General features: G+C 41.2%; 1 protein-coding gene across 1 annotated transcript in view; it reads left to right on the forward strand.

Moving 5' to 3' along the window:
- The window catches only part of LOC105944606 (zinc finger protein 627-like), a 107,742-nt gene extending 81,732 nt beyond the window's left edge, over positions 1-26,010 (forward strand). Inside the window, exons 5-10 of the mRNA XM_045151857.1 lie at positions 19,658-19,784; positions 20,137-20,197; positions 20,733-20,853; positions 23,438-23,564; positions 23,977-24,037; positions 24,483-26,010. Coding sequence (XP_045007792.1) covers positions 19,658-19,784; positions 20,137-20,197; positions 20,733-20,853; positions 23,438-23,564; positions 23,977-24,037; positions 24,483-25,794 — 1,809 coding nt within the window. The 3' untranslated portion in view covers positions 25,795-26,010. The remainder of the gene's footprint in view (positions 1-19,657; positions 19,785-20,136; positions 20,198-20,732; positions 20,854-23,437; positions 23,565-23,976; positions 24,038-24,482) is intronic.
- Positions 26,011-26,836: the final 826 nt, after the last annotated feature.

Genomic DNA, 26,836 nt, shown 5'->3' on the forward strand with positions numbered 1-26,836 from the left:
CCTTGAACTCATAGCGATTCTCCTACCTCTGCCTCCTGAGTACTAGGATTAAAGGTGTGTGCCACCATGCCCAGCAGCCTTGTTATTTTAAAACTTTTTTGTCTATTTATTTATTTGAGAGAGAGGCAGATAGAGATAGATATAGAGAGAGAAAGAAAGAGAAAATGGGCATACCAGGGCCTCCAGTTGCTGCAAACAAACTCCTGGTGCATGTGCCACCTTGTGCATCTGGCTTACATAGGTCTTGGGAAATTGAACCATGGTACTTTGGCTTTGCAGGCAAGCACCTTATCAGCTAAGCCATTTATCCAGCCCAACAGCTTGGTTTTTAATATAACCTGTGACAAATTTGTTTGGAAGGGGAAAACACAACTGTATAATTGATGTTCTTTGCTTGATCTTTTAAAAAATATTTTATTTATTTGAGACATATAATGGGCATGCCAGTACCTCTAGCCACAGCAAACTAACTCCAGACACATGCCCCGCCATGTGCATCTGGATTACATGGGTACTGGGAAATCAAACTTGGGTCCTTGGGCTTCAGAGGCAAGTGCCTTAACCACTAGCCATATCTCCAGAATATGTTGAGTGCCTCTGATACTTGTGAGACAATCTTAGAAGTGAAGGCTGGGCCGTTGTCTGTATCAGAGGCACTCAACATACCCTGGAAACTACACATTCCCTATCGCCCTCAGTCATCGGTAAAGTAGAGCTGGCCAACGGTCTTATTAAACAGCAGCTCACCAAGCTCTATTGATCTTAAGCTGTCCTGGCCCTCCCTTCTCCCTGTTGCTCTAACCCAATTATGAGCTGCCCCTTGCTCTCCCACCGGGCTTAGCCCTTTCAAGTTACTGTATAGGAGACCGTTTCTGCTTTCTAATCATCTTGCTACCCCCCACACACACACACACACTGGCTAACTCCCCTACTTTTCCCTTCTGCACTCCCTTCTCCGTTCACACACAGATAGATCCCTACCTGCTCCACTGACTACCGACACATCAGGGACAACCCTTACTACCTCTGACCCTGTCTTACATGGGGATCAAGTTTTTCTTAAACAGCTTGACCTCAGACCTCTCGAACCCAGGTGGGACAGACCCTACACTGTGATTCTCACCACCCCCTCAGCAGCTAAACTTCTGGGACACTCCTGTTGGTACCACATCTCCAGGCTTAAATGAGCTTTAGGACAAAATGGTTGGTCTGTACAGCAAACAGGTCCTACCTCCCTTAAATTCTCTAGCTATCCTGCTCTTACTTAGCCTAGCTCCCACCCTCTGGGCTACTGACTGCACTTCACCTCCTTGTGAGTTCCAATTTCAGGTCTGGTCCTTAGACAACAAGGGATGACAGACCACCATACTCAACTATGCTTCATGCCTTTTTGGTTCCTGCAATGCAGTCCACTTAACCTTTGATACTGTTTCTACATGCTACCACCAATGTTCCAATATCAAGCACCTGGCAGAGCCACATAGCAACAGTCAGATTCTGCTACTTTCTGGGATCACATGGGAGGGCATCAGGCCTGGCAGAAGGAGGCCTAGGGCGCAGCCTGATGACAGCCCAACGCTTTTCCTAAGAGCTGACTGACCTAACTGGAAGGCTCACAGAAGCAATGGAGACCACCGTAATGGCCATACAATCCCTACAGCTCCAGCTGTTGTCACTGGCACAGGTAACTCTATAAAACAGGAGGGCTCTAGACCTACTAACCACAGAAAAAGGGGGAATGTGTGTGTTTCTCAGGGAAGAATGCTACTACTATATAAATTAATTGGGCCTGGTGAAGACCCAAAAAAACCCACTCCAGACACTGGATGAAGATCTCAAACCCTGCTTCATTAACCAGACATCCTCCCTGAGCTGGTGGCAATCCACACCTCTACCCTGGCTCACCCCACTTATGTGTCCATTAATAATGATTTTTTATTCTTCTAATAGCCCCTTGCTTCCTCCATTTCCTCCATGGGCACATCCAGAAATTTTCCAGGATGGCCATCAACCAGGTGCTCTTACACCCATATGTTCTCTTAAATAGGGACCGGCCAACTTCCAACTCTCCCTCCCCAACGTCATACCCAACCAGCTTGAAGTAGCCAGGACTTGACTCGGCACCCATATACACAAGAAGGTTGGAATGTTAGGTTAGTGCTCAGAACAAAGGACCTAACATGATAGCCATGCCCTCCAATAACCCCATCACCCACATTTCTGAACATGATCAGGACAGCAGTTTCAAGACTCCCCAGCCAGCCAAGGGCTGGTCCCCCCTCCCTAGTTGGAAGCTTATAAGGAGACCTCCTTTTTTATTTGTTTTACGTTTGTTTTGTTTTACTTTATTTCTTTTCTTAAAAAGTTTATTAACATTTTCCATGATTACAAAAATAATCACATAGTAATTCCCTCACTCCCCCCACACTTTCCCCTATGAAATTCCATTCTCCATCATATTACCTCCTCATCTCAATCATTGTACTTACATAAATACAATATCAACCTATTAAATACTCTCCTCCCTTCCTTTCTCTTCCCTTTAAGTCTCCTTGTTAACTTACTGGCCTCTGCTACTAAGTATTTTCAGTTTCACACAGAAGCCCAATCATCTGTAGCTAGGATCCACATATGAGGGAGAACATGTGGCACTTGGCTTTCTGGGTATGGGTTACCTCACTTAGTATAATACTTTCCAGTTCCATCCATTTTTCTGCAAATTTCATAACTTCATTTTTCTTTACCGCTGAGTAGAACTCCATTGTATAAATGTGCCACATCTTCATTATCCACTCATCTGTTGAGGAACATCTAGGCTGGTTCCACTTCCCAGCTATTATAAATTGAGCAGCAATAAACATGGTTGAGCACATACTTCTAAGGACATGAGATGAGTCCTTTGGATATATGCCTAGGAGTGCTAAAGCTGGGTCATATGGTAGATCAATCTTTAGCTGTTTTAGGAACCTCCACAATGTTTTCCACAATGGCTAGACCAGATTGCATTCCCACCAGCAGTGCAGAAGGGTTCCTTTTTTTCCACATCCCCGCCAACATTTATGATCATTTGTTTTCATGATGGTGGCCAATCTGACAGGAGTGAGATGGAATCTCAATGTAGTTTTAATCTGCATTTCCCTGATGACTAGTGACCTAGAACATTTTTTTAGATGCTTATATGCCATTCGTATTTCTTCCTTTGAGAATGCTCTATTTAGCTCCATAGCCCATTTTTTGATTGGCTTGTTTGATTCCTTATTATTTAACTTTTTGTGTTCTTTGTATATCCTAGATATTAATCCTCTATCAGATATATAACTGGTGAAGATTTTTTCCCATTCTGTAGGTTGCCTCTTTGCTTTTTTCACTGTGTCCTTTGCACTGCAAAATCTTTGTAATTTCATGAGGTCCCAGTGATTAATCTGTGATTTTATTGCCTAAGCAATTGGGGTTGTATTCAGAAAGTCTTTGCCAAGACCAATATGTTGAAAGGTTTCCCCTACTTTTTCCTCTAGCAGTTTCAGAGTTTCAGGAGTGATGTTAAGGTCTTTAATCCATTTGGACTTAATTCTTGTGCATGGCGAGAGAGAACAATCTCTTTTCATCCTTCTGCAGATATCTATCCAGTTTTCAAAACACCATTTGCTGAAGAGGCTGTCTTTTCTCCAATGAGTATTTTTGGCATTTTAATTGAACATCAGGTGGCTATAGCTACTTGGGCTTACATCTTGGTCCTCTATTCTGTTCCACTGATCTACATGTCTGTTTTTGTGCTAGTACCGTACTGTTTTTGTTACTATGGCTCTGTAGTATAGGTTAAAATCAGGTATGGTGATACCACCAGCCTCATTTTTGTTGCTAAGTATTATTTTTGATATTCGAGGTTTTTTGTGATTCCAAAAGAATTTTTGGATTGTTTTTTCTATTTCCATGAAGAAAGCCTTTGGAATTTTGATAGGGATTGCATTAAATGTGTAGATTGCTTTAGGTAAGATTGCCATTTTCTCAATATTGATTCTTCCAATCCAGGAACAGGGGATGTTTATCCACTTTCTAGTGTCTTCTGCAGTTTCGCGCTTGAGTGTTTCAAAGTTCTCATTGTAGAGATTCTTTACTTCCTTGGTTAGGTTTATTCCAAGGTACTTTGTTTTTTTGATGCAATTGTGAATGGGAGTGATTCTCTGATTTCATCCTCTGTGTGTTTGTTGTTAGCATATATGAAGGCTACTGATTTCTGTATATTTATTTTGTATCCTGCTACATGGCTGTAGGTTTTGATCAGCTCTAACAGTTTGATAGTAGAGTCTTTAGGGTTGTTTATGTACAGAATCATGTCATCTGCAAATAATGATAACTTGATCTCTTCCTTTCCAATTTGTATCCCTTTTATGTGTGTCTCTTGCCTTATTGCTATGGCTAAGATTTCCAAAACTATATTAAATAAAAGTGGGGACATTGGACCCCCTTGTCTTGTTCCTGATTTTAGTGGAAAAGCTTCCAGTTTTTCCCCATTTAGTAATATGTTGGCTGTAGACTTGTCATAAATAGCCTTTAATATATTGAGATACGTCCCTTCTATTCCCAGTCTCTGTAGGACTTTTATCATGAAGGGATGTTGGATTTTGTCAAATGCTTTCTCTGTGTCCAATGAGAAGATCATGTGATTTTTTTCCTTCAACCCATTTATATAATGTATTACATTTATAGATTTGCGTATATTGAACCATCCCTGCATCTCTGGGATAAAGCCTACTTGGTCAGGTGAATGATCTTTTTGATATATTCTTGTATTCTGTTTGCCAATATTTTGTTGAGAATTTTTGCATCTATGTTCATGAGGGAGATTGGTCTGTAATTTTCTTTTTTTGTTCCATCTTTGCCTGGTATTGGTATCAGGGTGATGCTGGCCTCATAGAAGGAGTTTGGTAGAATTCCTTCTTTTTCTATTTCCTGGAAAAGCTTAAGAAGCAATGGTGCTAGCTCTTCCTTAAAGGTCTGGTAAAATTCAGCAGTGAATCCATCTGGGCCTGGGCTTTTTTTAGTTGGAGATTATTGATAACTGTTCGGATCTCCATGTTTGTTATAAGTCTATTTAAGTGATTAATTTCATTTTGATTTAATTTAGGTAGGTCATATAAATAGGGGAAATCATCCATTTCTTTCAGATTTTCATAGTTTGTGGAGTATATGCTTTCATAGTATGTCCCTATGATGTTTTAAATTTCTCTGGAATCTGTTGTGATGTTACCTTTTTCATCTTTGATTTTATTACTTTGTGTCTCTTCTCTCTTTCTTTTCAAAGGTCAGATTTGCTAACGGTTTATCAATCTTGTTTATCCTTTCACAGAACCAACTCTTTGTTTCATTAATTCTTTGTTTTTTTTGTTTCTATTTCATTAATTTATGCCCTAATCTTTATTATTTCTTCCCATCTACTGATTTTTGGTTTGCCTTGTTCTTCTTTTTCCAAGGCTTTAAGGTGAAGCAGTAGGTCATTTACCTTTGCCCTTTCTAATTTCTTAATATAGGCACTTAAGGCTATAAATTTACCTCTTAGAACTGCCTTCATTTTGTCCTAGAGATTTTGATATGTTGTGTTCTCATTATTGTTTGACTCTATAAATTTTTTGATTTCCTTCTTGATTTCTTTATTGACCCATTCATCATTTAGTAGTGCATTGTTTAGTTTCCATGATTTTGTGTATGCTCTATAGCCTTTCTTGCTACTGATTTGTAATTTGATTCCATGTGGTCAGATAGAATGCAAGGAATTATTTCAGTTTTCCTGTATTTGTTAAGATTTGCTTTGTGTCCTAATATATGGTCTATTTTAGAGAATGTTCCATGTGCTGCTGAAAAGAATTTATGTTCTACAGCATTTGAATGAAATGTCCTGTATATATCTGTTAAGTCCATTCCTTCTATGACCTCATTTAGTCCAGATGCCTCTCTGTTTATTTTTTCCCAGGATGACTTGGCAATTGATGACAGTGGGGTGTTAAAATCATCCACCCCCACTGTGTTTGGTGTTATCTGTGACCTTAGTTCTAATAGTGTTTGTTTGATGATTTGGGAGCCCCCATGTTAGGTGCATATATGTTTAGGATTGTAATGTCCTCCTGTTGGAGTGTGCCCGTAATCAATGTAAAGCGACCATCCTTATCTTTCTTGACTAATGTTGGACTAAAGTCTACCTTGTCAGATATTAGGATAGCAACCCCTGCTTGTTTTCTAGGCCTATTTGCTTGAAATACCGTCTTCCAACCTTTCACCCAAAGATAATGTCTATCCTTTGAGAAAGGTGAGTTTCTTGGAGACAACAAATTGTAGGATCCTGCTTTTTAACTCAGTCTGCAAACCTATGTCTTTTGGTTGGAGAATTGAGGCCATTGATATTAAGAGATATTATTGAAAGGTGTGTATTGATGTTTGCCTTTTTTTTTTTTTTTTGGTGGTTCTGGTTCTACCTGTGCTCTCTTGTGTTAACTAGTATTTGAGTATTGCCTGTTTTTTCTAGGTTCCTTAAATGTGTGCTTTTCCTTTTCTTCAGCATGGAGGATTCTATCAAGTATTTTCTGTAGAGCTGGTTTTATCTTCAAATAGTCCTTTAGTCTACTTTTGTCATGGAATGTCCTTATTTCTCCATCTATTTCAATGGATAGCTTTGCTGGATAAAGTAACCTTGGTTGACAGTTGTTATCTTTCAGAACTTGGAATATATCACTCTAAGCCCTTCTGGCTTTAAAAGTTTCTGTTGAATAATTTGCTGCAATCCTGATGGGCTTGCTTTTGTAGGTAACTTGATTTTTCTCTCTAGCTGCTTTCAATATTTTTTCTTTGGTTTGTTTGTTTGGAAGTTTGATTATAATATGGTGAGGAGAGGTTCTTTCCAGGTTTTGTCTGGCTAGGTTCTAAAGGCTTCCTGTATCTGCATTGGCACCTCTTTCCCAATTTTGGGGAAGTTTTCTTCTATGATTTTGTTGAAGATGCCTGCTATGCCTTTGGAGTGGAATTCTTCTCCTTCTACTATGCCCTGAATTTTTATGTTTGATCTTTTCATAGTGTCCTGAATATCTGGAAATTCCTGCTCATACTTTTCTATAAGTTTGTCTCTTTCTTGTTGGACTGTATTAGATCTGCCACCTGGTCTTCTAGCTTAGATATTCTGTCCTCTCCTTCATCCATTCTACTGGTGAGATTTTCTACAGAGCTTTTATTTCATTAGTTGTGTTCTTCATTGCTAGTAATTCTGACTGGTTTTCTTTATTATTTCTATTTCCTTATTTATGTTTTGTATTGCCAGTTTATTTCATGAAATTGGTGTCCTGTGTCTTCTTTGATTCCTTTGATTTCCTCTTTGACTCCTTGGATTTGTTCTCTGACTTCTTTGAACATAGTTACAATCATTCTTTTGAAATCTTTCTCAGGAAAGATTCTCATTTCCTGTAACTCATTCTCACTTGAGGTCCTTTCTGATGCATTAATACTTTTAGGTGGATATACATCGTCTTTCTTTTTAGTGTTTCTTGTGTTATAATGTATATATTTTTGCATCTTGGATTAACTTAATGCTTGGATTTTCTAACTATCTGGGTATTCTTAGCTTTATCAATTGATTTGATGTTATATATTTTCAGGGTAGGAGCTTAACTTGTTAGTCGTGGCTCTTAAGATTCTCAGAATATCTACAAAGGTGCTCCTAGGGGTTGAGTTTCCCTAGTATGGGAGTATTCAAGTAGGCTGAGTGGAAGAAAATACAGGTAGATTCTAAAAGTTAACTAAACAGTGTACACATTCAATCAAAAACAGCCCCAAGTATGTATGCAAGAGTAGTTATTATAACAACCAGATCCTCTGTCAACAAAGAGGTTAAGATTTCTGGTCTGTTGAGGGATCCAAGGCAGCTTGTGACCATGTGAGACCCTTCCCTGGTGCCATCCCAGTTACCTTGGATGATTTTGGTCTCAGTCAAGTTGCTGCCTGGGTCGTCGGGCTGCTGTTCTGATTTCTGGAGCTGGGCACTGGCTTTTCTTGTGGGGCAAACAGAGCCTGGCAACTGTGGCCCTGCAGATCAGCATACCCACTGCTGGAACTGCTGCTGCTAAAGCTGCCTGTGCTTGGTCTTTCACCACTGCTGCTGAATCTTTTGCTGCTGGGTCCGCCGCCGCTGCTGCCTCTGCTGCTGCTGTAGCTGCCACTGCTGGAGCCACTGCTGCTGCTGAAGCTGCTGGGTCCACTGCTGCTGCTGCTGGATCCACTGCTGCTTCTGCCACTGAAGCTGTTGCTGCTGGGTCTGCTGCTGCTGGGGCCGGTGTTACCGGTGACAGTGCTGCTGATGTTGCTGTCAAACTCTGCTCCTGCTTGGGTCCCACTGTCGACTCAACTTGACGTGTTCGGGTCCCAGGACCGCTGCTCTGTTTGTTGGAGCTGGGCTCAGGCGGTGGGGGAGGGGAGGGAGCCGCAGCTGCTCTAGTTCTCTCACTGTTCCACATGTTCTTCTACCTCATGGTCTGCTCCTCCATTGGTCACTGCCCCTCTCCCTTCACGTTTCTTGAGTTGCGGAGAGCTCTGGTGTGAGTGGAAGGTCCCCGCACCTGGCTTTTCCTGTGGCTGGAGCCAAGTCTGGTGGCTTTCTCATGCACCTCTGCCGTGGCTTGCGGAGCTGCTGGGGCCGCTTTTGCCGGCCTGTGCGGGCTCTGGATGGTCTGGATCTCTTCTACTTCTCTGCTGCTGCTTCGATTTCCTATACACCTCACTTTTTAGTAAAAGTGTGTATTTTGCTGAGTTTTTTTTTTGGTCTTTTCCCCCCTAGGCTGCTTTGGCGTGGTTCCTATGCTGCCATCTTAACCGGAAGAGACCTTTTTTTTTTTTTTTTTTTTTTTTTGGTTTTTCGAGGTAGGGTCTCACTCTGGTTCAGGCTGACCTGGAATTAACTCTGTCATCTCAGGGTGGCCTTGAACTCATGGCAATCCTCCTACCTCTGCCTCCCGAGTGCTGGGATTAAAGGCGTGTGCCACCGCGCCCGGCTTTTTTTTTTTTTTTAATCCTTGAAATAGTTACTTTCCTTAGCCTGCCCCTGGTTCTTGGCCAGCATGTGGTCTGCCCCCACCCTGTCCTTTAAAAGACCTGCACCTTAGGTCCCTGATGTGAGTTCTCTGGCCTCACATTTTGGGACCAGGAACCTCCCGGATAGCTGTGCCAGTAAAGCTGAACTAGCTTTACTGATCTGGTTCCTCACTACGGCCATGCCTTTCACCCACCACCATAGGGTTATAAATATATTTTACCAGGAGAGGGAAATGTCTTTCTCTGAGCTACCTGACAACTGGTGAACCTCCAGCTTCTGGTGAGTTTCTCCTCTTATCAGTCTGACTGGGCTGAGAGGAAGGGAGAGAATCCCCTCGGCCCCAACCCTTACTTTCCACTTAGGCTCTTTATTTTATTTTAGTTTTTTTCAAGGTAGTGTTTCTCTCTAGTCCAGGCTGACCTGGAATTCACTATGTAGTCTCAGGGTGGCCTCAAATTCACAGTGATCCTCCTACTTCTGCCTCTGGAGTACTGGGATTAAAGGTATGCGGCCCCACATAGGCTCTTTTACCCACTCCTGCTCTCCACATAGCAGAAGCTCTCTGTACTTTCTTTTCTGTCCTCTCCATGGTTTTGCCAGACCCACCATATGGGCTCTCAGGCCATGTTGGGGTATTTATTTTTCTTCCCTTGGTTCTGTACTTCCCTAAATATAATAATTTAATAATTACCTTATCAGTCTTATTTTATTTCTTTTGTTAGAAGTAGACATAAATCCAGGGTTTGGGGTTCAAGGAGCTACCTGAACCCCTAACACCCCATTTCACTTCTCTCTCTGTGTGTGTGTGTGTGTGTGTGTGTGTGTGTGTGTGTGTGTGTTCAGACTTTTCCTTATGTGAAATAGATTTTTCTGTCATCCTCATCCTTCCCAGCCTGGCTTGGGCTTCCTGCTTGCCTTCCCTCTAAATCCTAATTATCCCTAAATGAAATCTAATAATTCATAATTTGCCCTTTTCTTAGTCCACATTTTCAATGATTTGTTAACTGGAAAAGGACCCCAAATTGTAATCCATGGGCCTTGAGTCTCTGGTATTTTTATAGAATCTTTGTTTGTTTCTTTTCGAGATAGGGTCTCATTCTAGCCCAGGATGACCTGAAAGTCGTTCTGTAATCCCCAGCTGGCCTCAAACTCACAGTGATCCTCCTACCTCTGCTTCCCAAGTGCTGGAATTAAAGGCCTGTGCCCCTACACCTGACTCATTTTATGGAATCTAAACCTCTTTGGAATACAAAAATCTCACATCAACAGGGAAATCTGTCACATACTTCAATACACAGGCTCTGGGACCAGCTTGCTGGTAATTAAAAAATTATTTATTATTAGCCACTCAGCTAGTGGTTTAAGATGGGAAGGGGGAGAGAGTGGGAGAGAGAAGCTAGGCTGCCCTGGGCACACTGATACTGGTTGCCAGTTCCAGAGTCTCCACTTAAGTGCCTGTGGCTGGTGCAGATCACTCAGTTTGGTACTTCAGGAGGGGGAAGGGCAAGGATACTGGAGAGCTGTATGCACAGCTTTGGGGCTGGGATATAGCGAGGGCAATAGTATGTGACTCTGGAGCTGAGTGTGAGAACATAAGAGAGGAAAGCTGTGTGTGTAAAAAAGAAAAAGATACAGAGATGAGGAAACATACACCTTACTTCAGGCCAGAGTGCCAGAAAAAAAACAAAAAACAAAAAACAAAAAAAAAAAACAACCCCACACAGCTAGAGAATGGCATCTAGCATTGGAGAGAAAGGACTTGTGGAGGTATGGACTGATGGGGCCAGGTTTGGCAGGGTGCCAAGGAAGAGGGGATAGGTAGGGAGCTCAGAGGCTATAACAAAGATACAAGACTTGAGCCTTCCTTGGCGTTCTTTATTTGAAATTCATGATCCTTGGAGGCCATCAAGCCATCAGTCTTGTTCCAATTTCTGCCGGTAGGCTGGGCTTCCTTGCCCATCGGATAGTGAATTTGTAAAGGACTGTGCACACTAGTGACCCAGCGGCTGGTAAGGAGAGCAGGAAGTGCCTACCGTGTACAAAAAGACAGCAGTACCTGCCCTGGGCGAGAAAGAGCAAGTTCTGCCCGTACAATTATCCTCGTACTTAAGGCAGGGCTAGGAAAGGCTGTGGCTATTCCTGTTGGTTCAGTTCCATTCACCCGCCTCAGGGAGCGTCTCCTGTCAGTCAGCCTCGTGGGCGCTGGCCAATCAGGAGCGCCAGCACGAGGCAGAAGGCGGGCTCTCCGCTCCCCGCCCCCGCGCGGCTGCTTTCCGGCGCCGCCATGCTGCTGTGTCCGACTCCCCTCTCCTGTGAGGCGCCGTCTGGACCCCTGTGTGCGGTGGGCGCTGCCGACCGGAGCTGCTTGCGGCGCGCGGACGAGCCCCGAAGCCGGGACATGGTGAGCGTGGGGCCGGCTGTCCTCAGACCGGGAGGACCGGCCGAGAGCCGCCGGTGGCTCCGGCCTCCCCGCGCAGCCGCCCTGGCGCCGCGGGCTCGGGGTCGCGTCCTCCCCGCGGGGCGGGGCGGGGCCGGAGCGGCGTCCTGTGCGGTCCGCTGGGCTCGGGGCGGTGACCGGGACCTCGGCCCTGCGGCCTCTGGGCAGCTCCGCCGACCCGGCGCGAGAGGCGGCGCGGGCCTGGTCCGCGGCGCCACTGCTGCGTGGCCTCCCTCTGATCCTGCTTTGGTGAAGGGTCCTAATGGACGTGACTAAACTCAAGCCTTATCTGTTATCTTCTCGAAGTTCTAGACTTAGCATGCTATTTTTAGGTCCACTTTGAGTTAAGTTTGTGTATTCTGTGCCAATACAGACTACCAGGTGGACCAGCAACATTTGATGAAGGGCCATACTTGCCTCAGTTTCCTTTATCTACCTCATCAGAAACTCTGTGGATTGGTTTCAGGGTTTTCTCTTCTGATGATCAATTTTTTTCTAAATAGTATACATGGTGTCTGCTTATGTAGTAGTTGTTTTTTTTTCCTTTTTTTTGTATTGTTTAGACAATTCCGAGTTTTTTCTCCTGTATACTCGAGTCAGTTTTCTATCATTCATAACGATTTTATTTGGTTTATATTTAAAGTATAGTAAATTTTGGAGAATTGGCATCTTAATGCTGAGGTTTCATGTCCACAATCATAGAATAGCTGTACATTTTTTTGAGTACTTTGATTTTTTTTCAATTAAGTATTTGTAGTTTTATGTCTACAGATCTTTATGTTGACTTTTGTAAATCTTACATTCTACAGATTTGCTAAAATAGCTTTTTTTTTTTTTTTTTTTTGAGATAGGGTCTTTAATTCTAGCCCAGGCTGACCCGGAATTCACTATGTGTTAGTCTCAGGATGGCCTCAGACTCACTGCAATCCTCCGGAGTGACACGCGGCGTTATTCTTGTTTCTTTTTTAAGGTAGGGTCTTGCCCTAGCCCAGGCTGATCTGGAATTCACTATGTAGTTCCAGGCTGGCCTCATACTCATGGTGGTCCTCCCTCCTCTGCCTCCAGAGTGCTGGGATTACTGGCCTTTATATCTTTTTTTCCTCTGGGCACAATATAATCTTCACTTTTCAGTACTCAAAGCCACAGTTGACTAATTGACCATAATGATACAGTCAGTGATCACGAGGTATGTGATAATGCAATACAGCCATAGACATTCCCCAGCAGGAGGATGGGAGGGTCACAAGATCCTCACCTGGGATCCCAGCCTTTATTCCTTCTTGCCTTCCCCTGGTCACAAAATAATCTTGAGAGATGGTAGAATGCAAAGGAAATGGAGGTAAACTGGCAATAGGATTCCCTGATGCCTCTGGGGTGTATGCTGCACAGTGGTTTTGGTTCCTTCTACCACCCTAAAGTGCTGCTGGTGAACTTTACATACAAATGCTAGCTCCTTGAAGACTCTTCTTGCCTTTTGTCTCTTTGATTTCTTTAGTAATACCAGACTCTTGTGGAATGTATGTCATGCAGAGTGACATATAGATAGTTGGAGATGAAGGAATTAAAACAAACTCAATAAGGCAAACTGGCATAGAAGAACTTATTGTAATACATTGATAGGAAGTAGGTGGGTGAGTTTTCAGGGGAAGATTTAAGGGGAAAGTAACCTTGGTCTTACCTGGTGGGCCATTTTTTCCATATCTTTTTGAGTAGTAAATTTTACTGGGTAAATTGTGTTTTTCTGTTGTTTTTGAGATTGGCCATTTGTGTAAGGTACCATGGGTCATTCTCATTGGGTGCCACATAATTGTGGCCTGATGGTTATGCTTTTATGTTTGGACCTTGGAAGCCAGGCTGATATCATTTGGAGATCTAGAGGTCTTTGGGGGTGGGAGACAGCCATCAGTGTTGATCATAATGATTGATATCCCATCTGGAGCTTAATGGAGCTTAATTTGGAATATAACTAATCACAAGGTTAACTAAATAAAGATAAAAAGAGAGGACTGTGCTGCTGAGCAGAACCAGGTGTGGCAGGAAAGCCAGCTCCATGTATACCTCCATAAAAGCTATTTCTGGGCTGGAGAGATGGCTTAGTGATTAAGACACTTGCCTGCAAAGCCAAAGGACCCAGGTTCAATTCTCCAGTACCCACATAAGCCAGATGCAGGTGGTGCATATGTCTGGAATTCGTTTGCAGGGGCTGAAGGCCCTGGCATGCCCGTTCTCTCTCGAAATAAATTTAAAAAAAAATTTAAGCTAGTCCTTAGAGGCTCACTCTATTATGTCATTTCTTTAGTTTTATCCCTCTAGCTTCATCTTCTATCCCTGGTTGATTGGCACAAAATAACATACTTCCATTGCACATCACCTACTCCTGTGTCCACACCCCCTTGATGCCCTATGTTACTAGGAGAATCTGTCAGCCTGGATAGCTCACTTAGGTTGGATACAGTGGCAGAGATGGGAGACACTATTCATCTAGCCCTCCATAATCCAATCATTTTCCATGAGCCATCTGGCTTCTTCATGGGCCATATAGGGCTTTGGAAAGGATTCTGGGCTGGACAAATAATCTCTATCCTTTCTAACTGGATAGTTTCTATAGTTTTGACATAGCCCCTACATAGTCTGTACTGTTGTGGTCCTATTGGGGGTAGACAACTTCACAGGTTCTCATCTCACCTTACCACACATGACAACCTTACAGCTCACACTATGTGGGGGAATTCTCTAAAAATGGTATGTAGAATGCAACCAGTATATCCACCACAAAATGTTCTATTCAAGAAATGCACACAGTATATTCCTGGTAGTGGATAATTGTTCACCCTTATTAAAAACAGTCTTTTCACATGTACTGTTCTATCCCATATCCATCCATTTCTGTATGCTCATTATTTTGCACATTAGTAGGGAACCACGGATATGGGTGTCCATGTAAGCATTACTGGCTAGCAACCTTGGACACCCATCAGAAAAGTGGCTGAATTTGTTCCCACATCAGATCTCCTTCCTCTGCAGTGACAACGAGAATGCACCTTCTACCTCCTTGTCTCTCCTTTCAATCCTTTGGTAAACGACTATTTAGACTTTAAAGCACTCCACAGACTCTTATATACTATTTAGCTTTTCTTCAGTTTTTCCCCCCCCTTAGGAACTCAGGCTAGACACAAATCTTGCCGCATTTATTTACCAGTGACTGGGGCACATCTCTTTGTCTGCTTTGCCCTTCTTTCATCCCCTTTTGAATGCTTTTGCCAGATGAGGGTACAGTATTGGCATGTGTTAGACTCAAGTCAGGCCCCCTCTTGTAATTAAAACATCAGCTACAGGGAAAAGTCATTCCTGTCGTTTGAATGTGAACTGTCCCCTACATAGACTCATGTGTTTGAATACTCCAGCTGAATAAAATTACATTGTGTGTGCTGAGCGTGGTGGTGCTCGCCTTTAATCCCAGCACTTGGGAGGCAGAGGTAGGAGGATCACTGTGAGTTCAAGGCCACTGTGAGACTACATAGTTAATTCCAGGTCAGCCAGAGCCAGAGTGAAACCCTACCTTGAACCCCCTACCCCCTCAAAAAAATCCTTCCTTAAGCACTTCAGATGTTTTGTCATAAATGGAGGAAGAAAGTAATGTACTCATTTGCTGACTTATGCAGAAGGTGGACCTCACATAAAAACCTTTGACCAGGGTCAGATGTGACTTCATAAAATTAAAAGGCTTCTGTACAGCACAGGAAACAGTTGAGAGATAGTCAACGGGGGAAGGGGATACCTTTGCCAGTTTTATATATGACTAGAACATATGATGAACTAAAAAATATAAATAAGAAAACAACCCAGTCAAAAAAATGGGCTAATGAATTGAACAGAAAATTCTCCAAAGAAAAACACAAATGGCCAGTAAATGGTTTAAAAAAAAACAACAAAAAACCTTAGCCATTAGGGAAATACAAATTAAATCAACTGTGAGATTCCATCTCACCCCAGTCAGAATGGTTAAAACCAAGAAATCAAATAAATGCTGGTGAGAACAGGGATGGGTTGGGAAAGAACCTTTATCTACTGCTGGTAGGAGCACAAAATGATACAGCTGTTACAGAAATAGGTGTGGTTTCTCAAACAGTAACAAAAAAAAATCCTAGCAATACTACTACCATAACCCAGCTATGCCACTCTTGGATATATACCTAAAGGATTCTAAATCCTACCAGAGACAGTGACACACATCCATGTTTATCACTGCTCTATTCACCATAGCAAAGGAATGGAATTATCCTAAATGTTCACCAACTGATGAACAGATAATGAAAATGTGGCACATACACACATGTAATTTTTGGGGGGGCGGGAGGTTTCGAGGTAGGGTCTCACTCTGGCCCTGGCTGACCTGTAGTCTTACTGGGGTAACTGGAATCCTATTAAGAAAGTCCTTGAGGCTACAGAGAAAGTCTTTGGAGTTGGAGGGATGCTTAGTGGTTAAGGCACTTGCCTGTAAAGCCAAAGGACCCAGGTTTGATTCCCCAGGACCCATGTAAGCCAGATGCACAAGGTGACATTGTGTCTGGAGTTCATTTGCAGTGGCTGGAGAGCCTGGCGCGCCCGTTCTCTCTGTCTCTCTCTCAAATGAATAATAATTTTAAAAAAGTCCTTGCTGTCGGGCATGGTAGTGCATGCCTTTAATCCCAGCACTCTGGAGGCAGAAGAGAGAGAGTTGCCATGAGTTTGAGGCCACCCTGACACTACATAGTGAGTTCCAGGTCAGCCTGAAGTAGAGAGACCCTACCTTGAAGAACTAAAAATAAAAAGTCCTTGCCTATATCTATATCTGGAAGTATTACACTACTTTTTCATCTAGCAGTTTCAAAGGTTCAGGTCTTAGGTTGAGCCTTTGATCTATTTAGAGTTGGTTTTTATGCAGGTTGAGTTATAAGGGTCCAGTTTCATTCTTCTACATATAGAGAAACCCAGTTTTCCTTGCACTATTTGTTAAAGAGACTATCTTTTCTCCACTAAGGCCTTTTTTGCATCTTAGTAAAAATTTAGATGGCTGTAAATACATGGGTTTACGTTTGTAACTTTTGTTCCATTGATCTGCATGCCTTTTTTTCCTTCTATTTTTATTTATTTATTCATTTGCAAACAGAGAGAATGGGTGTGCCAGGGCCTCTAGCTGCTGCAAATGAATTCCAGATACATGCATTACTTTGTGCATTTGGCTTTACATGGGTACTAGGAAATCAAACCTGGGCTTTGCAAGCAAGTGTGTTAACTGCTGAGCTATCTCCACCTCTACATGTCTGTTTTGTGCTGGTACCATGCTGGGTTTTTTTTTTTTTTTTTACTATGGCTGATAATAAAAATATATTTTAATGGCTCTGTTAATTAACTTGAAACCAGCATATTGATAACCTTAAGCTTGTTTTCTATCTATCTATCTATCACAATGTTAATTCTTTCATCCATGAGCATGGGAAGTTGGAAATCTTTCCATCTTTTAGTGTTTTTTTTTAATATTTCTCCTTAATATTTTTAGTTTTTGTTATAGTGGTCTTCCATCTCCTGGGTTGTTTATTCACTGTCTCTTTGTGGGATGGGCTTTGAATTCTTCCTCTGCATGTGATGTTATGTGTAGCAGTCTGCACTGGTGGGGAAGGAGTGATTTGCAATTCCAGTTCAAATCTATAGAATCAGATTTGGGGTCCATGTGACCTTAGTGGAGCTTAGACCAGTTATCTTTTGGAGTTAACTTCCAATACAACTGCACTGCGTTGAACTGTACTTCTTAGTCCCCTTTTTTTGACATTCTGTGTGTGGGTGAAGTAAACAGGTTTTAAGTTCCCACAGCCCTCAGTATTCCCTCCCTATCTTTTCTTCAACTTCTTCCTTGGTTCATGGGCTTCACTGCCAACCAAGGATCTAGTCCTTTGTCAACCTGCTGGCTACACCCACAAGTAGCTTCTACCACCCTTGCCAGAAGAACTTAGTTTGGTCAGATGCAGATGCCCAACCACTTCTTCCAGTATTTTTTTTTTTGTATTTTTAAATGTTTTTAAATTTATTTATTTCAGACAGAGGGAGAGAGGTGTGTGCCACCATGCTCGACTAACATTGCATTTTTTAAGTATTCCCTTAGCTGCTGAATTACAAGACTAGTGTGCATTCATTTGGAATCAGCAGCAGTGGATCTTCAAAATGAGCCCCCATGCACTTTACAGTCTTATTGTTTGTCATGGGATGGTGGCCCAGGACCTTCTTTTGTTAATCTTGTCCACCTTCTAAATATGATTCATTACATGGGCAGGTATGCTCACCTGCTTGATAAATTTGGAAAAGCATCCAAAGACACCAAAAGGAATGTGGATGGGAGATATTCCTTACAACCTGTAAGGGCCAGGCACAGCTATAGAATTCACAAAGGTTGATGAGATGTGTAAAACATGTATGGAACCCAGAAAGTTAGTGAGAAAGCCCTACAACAGCCTGTGTTCATAAAAGAGCTACAGATATTCTTGGGACAATGTGGTATTGGCTGGTTTTCATGCCCAGCTCCACCCAAGTTGCTCATCTTGCTTAACTTGATGAAAAGCATGTTGCAAGGGATTGGAATGAAAAGGCCCAAGAGGTTTTGAGCAATCTAAGATCCCTGTAGGACAGGTTAAACAGCTGTGACTTATTCCCCCTGTCTTCCTTTCTATTAGAAGTCACCAGAAACTCAGGTGGCTTATGACTAAAACAACATTAGCAAACAATTCCAGTAGGGTTTTTATCAAAGGTGTCTGGAGGCCCTGTTGTGCCCATTCTTTCTGTCTCTCTCTGTCCTCTCTATCTTTCTCAGCTTGCAAATAAATAAATTTTTTTTCTTTTGGTTTTCAAGGTAGTGTCTCACTGTAGGTCAGGATGACCTGAAATTCACTACATAGTTTCAGGGTGGTCTCGAACTCACAGCGATCCTCCTACCTTTGCCTCCCAAGTGCTGGGATTAAAGGCATGCACCACATGCCTGGCTTTATTGACTCATTTTTTAGGGGTAAAGGAGGTGATTAGAGGTCTCTGTAAGTATAGAACAAATTAATAGGCTTTCAGAAGGTTGATAAGAGTTCAGAAAAATGCAATAGTATTTGCATAAATCATTTAGACTGAGTGAACTACTCTTAGCATTTTATGTTTATGTGATGTCTCCCATAACCTTACATTCCCTTATGCCAGGAAAGCATAACCTTTATGAGCAGGAATTTTTTAAAAATTTTTTTATTTATTTATTTTTTAATTTTTTTTATTAAAATTTTCCATGATTATAAAATATATCCCATGGTAATTCCCTCCCTCCCCACCCCCACACTTTCCCATTTGAAATTCCATTCTCCATCATATTACCTCCCCATTACAATCATTGTAATTACATATATACAATATCAACCTATTAAGTATCCTCCTCCCTTCCTTTCTCTTCCCTTTATGTCTCCTTTTTAACTTACTGGCCTCTGAGCAGGAATTTTTAAGGACGAGCAGCCTCATGATTTCTAGTGTTAACACTCTTACAGTACATCAAATTGTACAATATTCTTATAATGGGAACTATAGAAACAGAAATTGTAGGACTCAGCACATCCTGATCCCTGGAACCATGAGATGATTAATGTTGGTTGTCAATTTGGCAGGATATAGAACCACCATGAGGAAAAAAATAATAATAATCCTCTGGGCATGTGTGTTAGGAATTTTCTAGATTAGATTGAGTTAGGAAGAATCACCTTAAGTGTGGATGATACCATCCCATGGGCTGAAGACCTAAACTGAATAAAGGACAAAGTTAGTTGAGCATCAGCATTCATCCCTGCCTAATGCTCCTGCTGCCCCACTTTCCCCAAGATGATGGCCTATAACCTGGAACTGTGAGCCAAAATGCACCCTCCCTGCCATGACTTGCTTTTGCCAGGTATGGTATCACAGCAATGGGAAAGTAACTAGCGAGTCTTCTTAATTATGCTATTTCCTTTCAAAATATCTCAATGCCAACATTAAAACTACTCTGCTGTCAGAGTACGTTTGTAGACCACATAATTACGTGAACAACTTGTCAGTTGAATGTAGTTTCACAGTGCTGTCAGTCTCACCTGTTCTCTTAATACACGTATGACATGTTTTAGGACATGGTGGCCTTTCAGGACGTGGCTATAAATTTCACTCGGGAAGAGTGGACTTTGCTATATCCTTCTCAGAAGAGTCTATACAGTGATGTGATGCTGGAAATCTGCAGGAATTTCACCTTTATAAGTAAGTATATCATCATTCCTTCAGTTAGTCAATTAGAGAATTTCTTGTTTCTTGATCCTCTTCTGAGATTTGGAATGTGATCAGGAAAGAATTTTGTGATTAAGTTAGGCATGATGGCAAAGTACATTATCTGGGTGTGGTGGTGCACGCTTAAAATTCCAGCACTCGGGAGGCAGAGGTAGGAGGATCCCGTGAGTTCAAGGCCACCCTGAGACTACAGAGTGAATTCCAGGTCAGCCTGAGCTAGAGTGAGACCCTACCTCGAAAAAACAAACAAACAAAAAAGTACATTTAAGCTAGGAAATAATAATTTCTAAAAATTTATAGTAACTTTTCTGGCTCTGTCTTTTAGGAAACAAATGGGAAGGCCAGAACATTGAAGATCATGATAAAAATTCTAGAAGAAATCTGAGGTAATTTGCATGTACAGATGGAAGCAAATGTCCCTTGTGGGAATCTTCATGTGCCATGAACATTTAAAAACAAACAAAACAAATAAGCACAGCTTTACATTTATTCATCATTAGAAATTTTCATTGAAAATATGTACTTCAATGTAATGTTCAGTGTTTGCAGAACATTTCACATAGAAACAGTACTAGGAAACATTTTAGGAATGCCACTGTTTTGATCATAGCTCTGTAGGAGTAATACTGGAGAACTATCAATAAAATCAGTACATTCATTTTAAACCATTCAGATAGGGCAGAAGGCATTTACATTCCCTAGTTATAGGAATAATATAAGCTAAACAGTAAAGCAACTATTTATAACATATTTGTCACTTTGTACAAAAATTACACTATGAGAGTAAAGAAGTTGGTCAAGGCAAAGAAACCTTTACCCATATGCCAGATCTCAGTATGAGCTTGAAAATTTTTACTGGAGTAAAACCATGGCAATACAGTATTATGAAAATGTTTTCATGTTTCATTCAACCTTTAATAGGCACATCATGCCTCACCCTGGATACAAACCATATGAGCATGAGGAATGTGAAAAGCAATATAACTGTAATTCTCTCACAAATATTCAAAGACACATGGGAATCCACACTTGCAAATATGAGGTATGTTTAAAATCCTTTGGTTTTCTCTGGTCATTTGGAATACTTCAACAAACTCACAGGAAAGAAAAATTTCAAGAAAAGCAGAAAGACTGTTGGTCCTCATTTGCTTTGTACACATGGAGGAACTTACTGTAGAGAAATGTGGAGAAAAGCTTTGTGAATATCAACAGTGTGATAAAGCCTTTAGATGTCACAGTGCCCTATATTTCCATGGAAGAATTCATACTGGGGTGGAAGGAGACTGGCAACAATGTGGTAAAGCTTTCAGATGTTAGTTTCTTTCAGTACCATAAAATAATTCATGCTTGGAAAGTTTTAGGAATGTAAATAATGTGTTAATTCTTTTATATATCCCTGTGTCTTTCAAATGTACAAAATAACTCCCACTAGGTAAGAAAAAAAAAAAAAAAAAAAAAACCCTGAACATTAGCAATGTGATTAAGACCTTCAGCCTCCTGTTTCCTTTCACAAGTCATTTCATGCTTGGGAAATGTAAGAAATATGGCAAATGGCTGGAATGTAAGTCATGTGGTAAATTAGCCTTGGGATATCACAGTCTCTGAAGTACATGAAAGAATTTATACTGGAGTAAGACCATATGAACGTAAACAGTGTGATAAAGCCTTCGTACGTCACAGGCCCCTTCAGTTATACAGATGAACTCGTACTGAAGAAAAGCCATAGGAATGTAAACAAAGCCTTCAGATGCCAAAGTTCTTTTCTGAGACATAAATAATTACATTCCGGAGCAAAAACTCCGTGAATGTTAACAGTGTGTGAAAACTTCCAGGCATTCTAGTTCCCTTCAAATCTATGGAAAAACTCATCGGCAGAAATTTTAATGGTTAAAAAAACATGGACATGGCTAAGGGTTAAAGGTGAGATTTTTTTTTTTTTGGTATATGTGTTTTATTTTATGGTTTAAAGTTCTTGATGTATGTTAGGAAAGTCCTGCTGTTCAGCAAACTTTGACAATTGCTAGATACTTTGTTTTCCTAGTAGTGTTGGAAAAATAGTTTTGGGCATCTGCTAAAAAGTCTGTTTTGGAGATTCGGGCATTTATAAAGCTAGAATTTGGAAGAAGTAACATTTTTATGACAATGCGTTTACTCTACTTCCTAAGATGGAGAAGACTTGTTGAATTGCACAGCCCAGCTTTGAATTCCTGGCATGAAGTGATCATACCATTGTAGTCTCAAGCTGCTTTGACCACAGGTCCATGAGTGCACTTGGCTATCTTGAGTTCATTCTAAAAATACATGGGATAGTTCTGTTCCACTCTGGTTTTATGTTACTCAGTTTTAATTCAAAAACAGTTCTTTCAGGCTGGAGAGATGGTTCAGAGGTTAAGTGTGCTTCCTGTACCAGTACGAGGGCCTGTGAGGTCCCGAGACTTCCCGAGTTCAAATCTCCAGATCCCATGTAAAAAACAGCTGGGCATGGCCATATGCACCCACAGGGGTGCAGAGACCCAAGAATCATGGGAGACCCACAAGCTCCAGAAACAGTAAAAAGAGACTCAGGCTCAAAAACAAGACCAGGTGGAATAGCGATGGAGCAGGACACCCTGTGTTCCACTCCGGCCACCACTGGCCAGGCAGGTGACCCCCCCAACCCTCCCTACCACAGGTGAGTGTATATAGCACTGCAAGGGCACATACATGTTTATACATTACACACAAAGCAAAATGTTCCCCCCTCCCAGGATGAATAGGTGGAATAAGCTGTTTTTAGGATTCTACATACTTGCTCTTGTGGAATAATATTGGGTTGGCTCAGTACTTCATTTAACAAGTTGTGACCACCATGGGTGGAGTAGTGTCTGCCAGGCAAGCACATCAGGCTCATTGCCTAGTGTGTTTGGGATGTTTAGTCTACTAGGTATCTCAGTGAATGTAGAACCAATTGTCAGGTTTCCAGAAAGAAAAAAACAAGCTCAGAAAATGCTATAATGTTTCCATAAATCATTTAAGATTATTAAACTACTATTAAATTTTATTTTTTAATTTATTTATTTTGGTTTTTCAAAGTTGGGTCTCAGTCTAGCTCAGGCTGACCTGGAGTTCACTATGTAGTCTTAGGGTGGCCTCGAACTCAAACAGCAATCCTGCTACCTCTTCCTCCTGAGTGCCGGGATTAAAGGCATGCACCATCACACCCAGCTGACTACTCTTAAATTTATGCTCATGAAATGGATCTCACTGAGAATCAGTTTCTTCAGGTTCTCTGAAGTTCATGAGTAGTGTCTTCTAAGGACAAACAGTCTCCTGAGTGCTAATGCTAATAATGTTTATCTGCACTGCACGTGGTAGGACTTCATTATGACAGGTGGTAGAGATCCATGCTAGACAGAGAAACTGGCATGGGGAGCAGCATAACATGCTACTCCCTCCACCCACAATGAGAGATATGTTCCTGCTGTGCAGTTTCATTTCTAGGTATCTCTGTGCTAGCACTAAAACTGCTTTGTCATGGAATAAGTGTGGAGACCAAAGAATTATACCAACATCTTGTCAATTGAGTGTAGACTTGCAGTTCTGTCATTCTCACCCATTCTTTTATACACATACATGGGATGTTTTAGGATTCGGTCACCTTTGATGATGTGGCTGTGAAGTTCACCCAGGAAGAGTGGGCTTTGCTGGATCCTTCTCAGAAAAATGTGTACAGTGATGTGATGCTGGACACTTGCAGCAATCTTGCTTCTGTAGGTAAGGATACATCATCCTTCACTAAGACAGTTAGAAAGATGTTTTTTGGGCTGGAGAGATGGCTTAGTGGTTAAGGCATTTGCCTATGAAGTCTGAGGACCCATGTTTGACTCTCCAGATCCCGTGTAAGCCAGGCACGCAAAATGACGCAAGCACTTAGGTCACATATGCGCAGAAAGCACCTGGAGTTCAATTACAGTGGTTGGAGGCCCTGGCCCACCAATTCTCCCCCCCCCCCATATTAAAAGAAAAAGGATAAAAGTTTCTTGGTTATTAATAGTCTTCTGTGATTTGGGGAATTGAAAAGGAAGAATTTGATGAGTAGAACAGGCATGTTTAAAATGTACATTGGTCCTGGAAACTAATACTTGTTTGATAATTTATAATAATTTTTTCTTGGTCTACATTTTAGGAAATAAATGTGAAGAGCAGTGCGTCGAAGTCCAGAACAAAAATCCTAGGGGAAATCTAAGGTAGTGCAAAAGAGAAAACAAATGTCCCTTGGGGGAATCCTGTGTTGTGAAAACTGAAGAACAAGCAAACAAGACAAATAAGCACAGCCTTTAGTTAATTCTAAGAAAAATTTCATTGTTTGCAGAACACTTGGTAGTAGTACTAAAAAACTGCATTTGTAAAAAGTCGGGTGTGGTGGCACTTGTCTTTAATCCCAGTGCTGGGGAGGCAGGGTTAGGGAAAAAAACAAAACAAACAAAAAAACTACATTTGTGAATATCAGTCTTTTGTTCATAGCTATATGGAAGCTATATTGTAGAATCATCACTTAATTTCAAACAATTCAGATGTGGCAAAAAGCATATTCTTTTGGGAACAGGCAAAGTCAAAACATTAGTAATAAAATAATATGCAAACAATTATTATTAAAGTAACTATTACTAATATGCTTCTCATTTTTTACAGAAGCTACCCAGTAGAGACACTGCATGAGAGTAAAGAAGAAGGTGTTCAGTGGGGAGAAACCTTCACCCAGATACCAAATCTCAATATGAACATGGACATTTTTACTGGAGTAAAACCATGGCAGTATAATGTGTATGAAAACGTTTTCATGTTTCATTCAGACTTCAATAGGCACATCATGCCTCACCCTGAATATCAACCATATGAGCATGAGGAATATGAAAAGCAATATAACTGCAATTCTCTCACAAGTATTCAAAGATACATGGGAGCCCATATTGTAGATGGACCTTGTGAATGTGAGGTATGTTTAAAGTCCTTTGGTTTTCCCTGGGCATTTGGAATACATCAACAAACTCAAACAGGAGAAAATCCCTATGAATACAAGCCATGTGGAGAGGCCTCTGTTTGTTCACTTTGTACACATGGAGGAACACAAACTGGAGAGAAATGTTTTGAATGTAATGAATGTGGTAAAGCTTTGAGTTCTTCCAGTTCTCTTCGAAGACATGAACAGATACATACTGGAGAAAAGCCCTATGAATGTAAAGAGTGTGGAAAGACCTTTAGAGATCACAGTTATCTTCGAGAACATGAGCAAATTCATACTGGAGAAAAACCCTATCAATGTTCAGAATGTGGCAAAGGCTTTATACGTCACAAGTATCTTCGAATACATGAAAGAACTCATACTGGAGAAAGACCTTATGAATGTAAACAGTGTGGGAAAGCCTTCAGAAGTCTCAATTGTCTTCGATTACATGAAGGAACTCATACTGGAGGAAAACCTTATGAGTGTAAGCCATGTGGCAAAGCCTTTAGATGTGACAGTTCCATTAATAGACATAAAATAATGCACGCTGGGGAAATGCCTCATGAGTGTAAACAGTGTGGTAAGGCCTTTATCTATCCTTGTTTGCTTCAAGTGCATCAAAGAGCTCATACTGGGGAAAAACCCTATGAATGCAAACAGTGTGGTAAAGCCTTCAGACGTCACAGTTCCTTTCTAAGACATAATTCAGTTCATGCTGGCATAAAGCCCCATGAATGTAAGCAGTGTGGGAAGTCCTTTCTGTATCCCTTTATGCTTCAAATGCATGAAAGAATTCATACTGGGGAAAAACCCTATGAGTGTAAACAGTGTGGTAAAACCTTCAGACGTCACAGTTCTTTACAAAAACACACATCAATTCATGCTGGGCAAAAGCCTCATAAATGTAACCAATGTGGCAAAGCTTTCCTTTATCCCTATTTACTTCAAAGGCATGAAAGAACTCACATTGGTAAAAACCTGTGTATGTATACAATGTGATACAATCTTCAGATGTCCATAGTGGAGAAAAAGCCTAGGAATTGTAAATAATGTAACAAAACCTTTGTATATCACAGTTCTCTTCAGTTATATGAAAGAATTAATTGTGGAGAAAGCCACTGAATATTATGTAGGAAAGCCTTCAGATGTCACTGTACCTTCAGTTACATAAAATGATTCATCCTCAATAAAGCCCTATGAATGCAAACAATGTAATGAGGCTTTACTGTTTCCTTTGATTACTTGGAAAATTCAGTGGCAGAAAAACCAAATGAGTGTAAACAAGCAATTCAGACAAGCCAGGCCTGGTGGTACATACCTTCAATCCCAGCACTCGGGAGGCAGAGGTAGGAGGATTGCTGTAAGTTCAAGGCCAGCCTGAGACTACTACATATTGAATTCCAGGTCAGCCTGGGCCACAGGGAGACCCTACCTTGAGACCCTACCTTGAAAAACAAACAAAAAAGCACCTCAGACTTAACAGTTCTGTTTGAAGACACTTCATGATCCAGAAAAGCCCTGAAATATAAACATGGTAAATCCACTACATGAAAGAACGTATACCAGTGAAACCCTATGAATGTAAACAATGTGGTAAAGCCTTTAGGAGTCATGGTTTCCTTTGAAAACGTGAAAGAAGTCCTGGTGGGCAAAAACCCCTCTAAGACAAAAAACTAATGCTACAGGAAAAAAAATCAGTGAATGTAAGGATCATGGGAAAGCTTTTAGACTCTTGCATTTGCCTTCAAGTGTATGGAAAAACTGGAAAGATTTAATGAATATTTTAAAAATGAGACTTCAGTTTTGTGGTTTTGTGATCTTGGAAGGACTCAAGGTCGAGAACAGTCCTATGTGTATAAGCAGTGTGTGTTGAAACTTTCACTGTCATTTGGAGACTGGAGGAAAACCCTTTGCGTGGTAGACTGTGGGAATATTTTCATTTCCCTTATATCCACCCAAACATAGATAATAGTTGATAGTTTATAACAGGTAGATCTTCTAAGAATGACCACCCCATGAAACCCTAGTAGTTTAGGAAATA

Source organism: Jaculus jaculus, chromosome 1 (assembly GCF_020740685.1).
Source record: "Jaculus jaculus isolate mJacJac1 chromosome 1, mJacJac1.mat.Y.cur, whole genome shotgun sequence".
NCBI classification, from domain to species: domain Eukaryota; kingdom Metazoa; phylum Chordata; class Mammalia; order Rodentia; family Dipodidae; genus Jaculus; species Jaculus jaculus.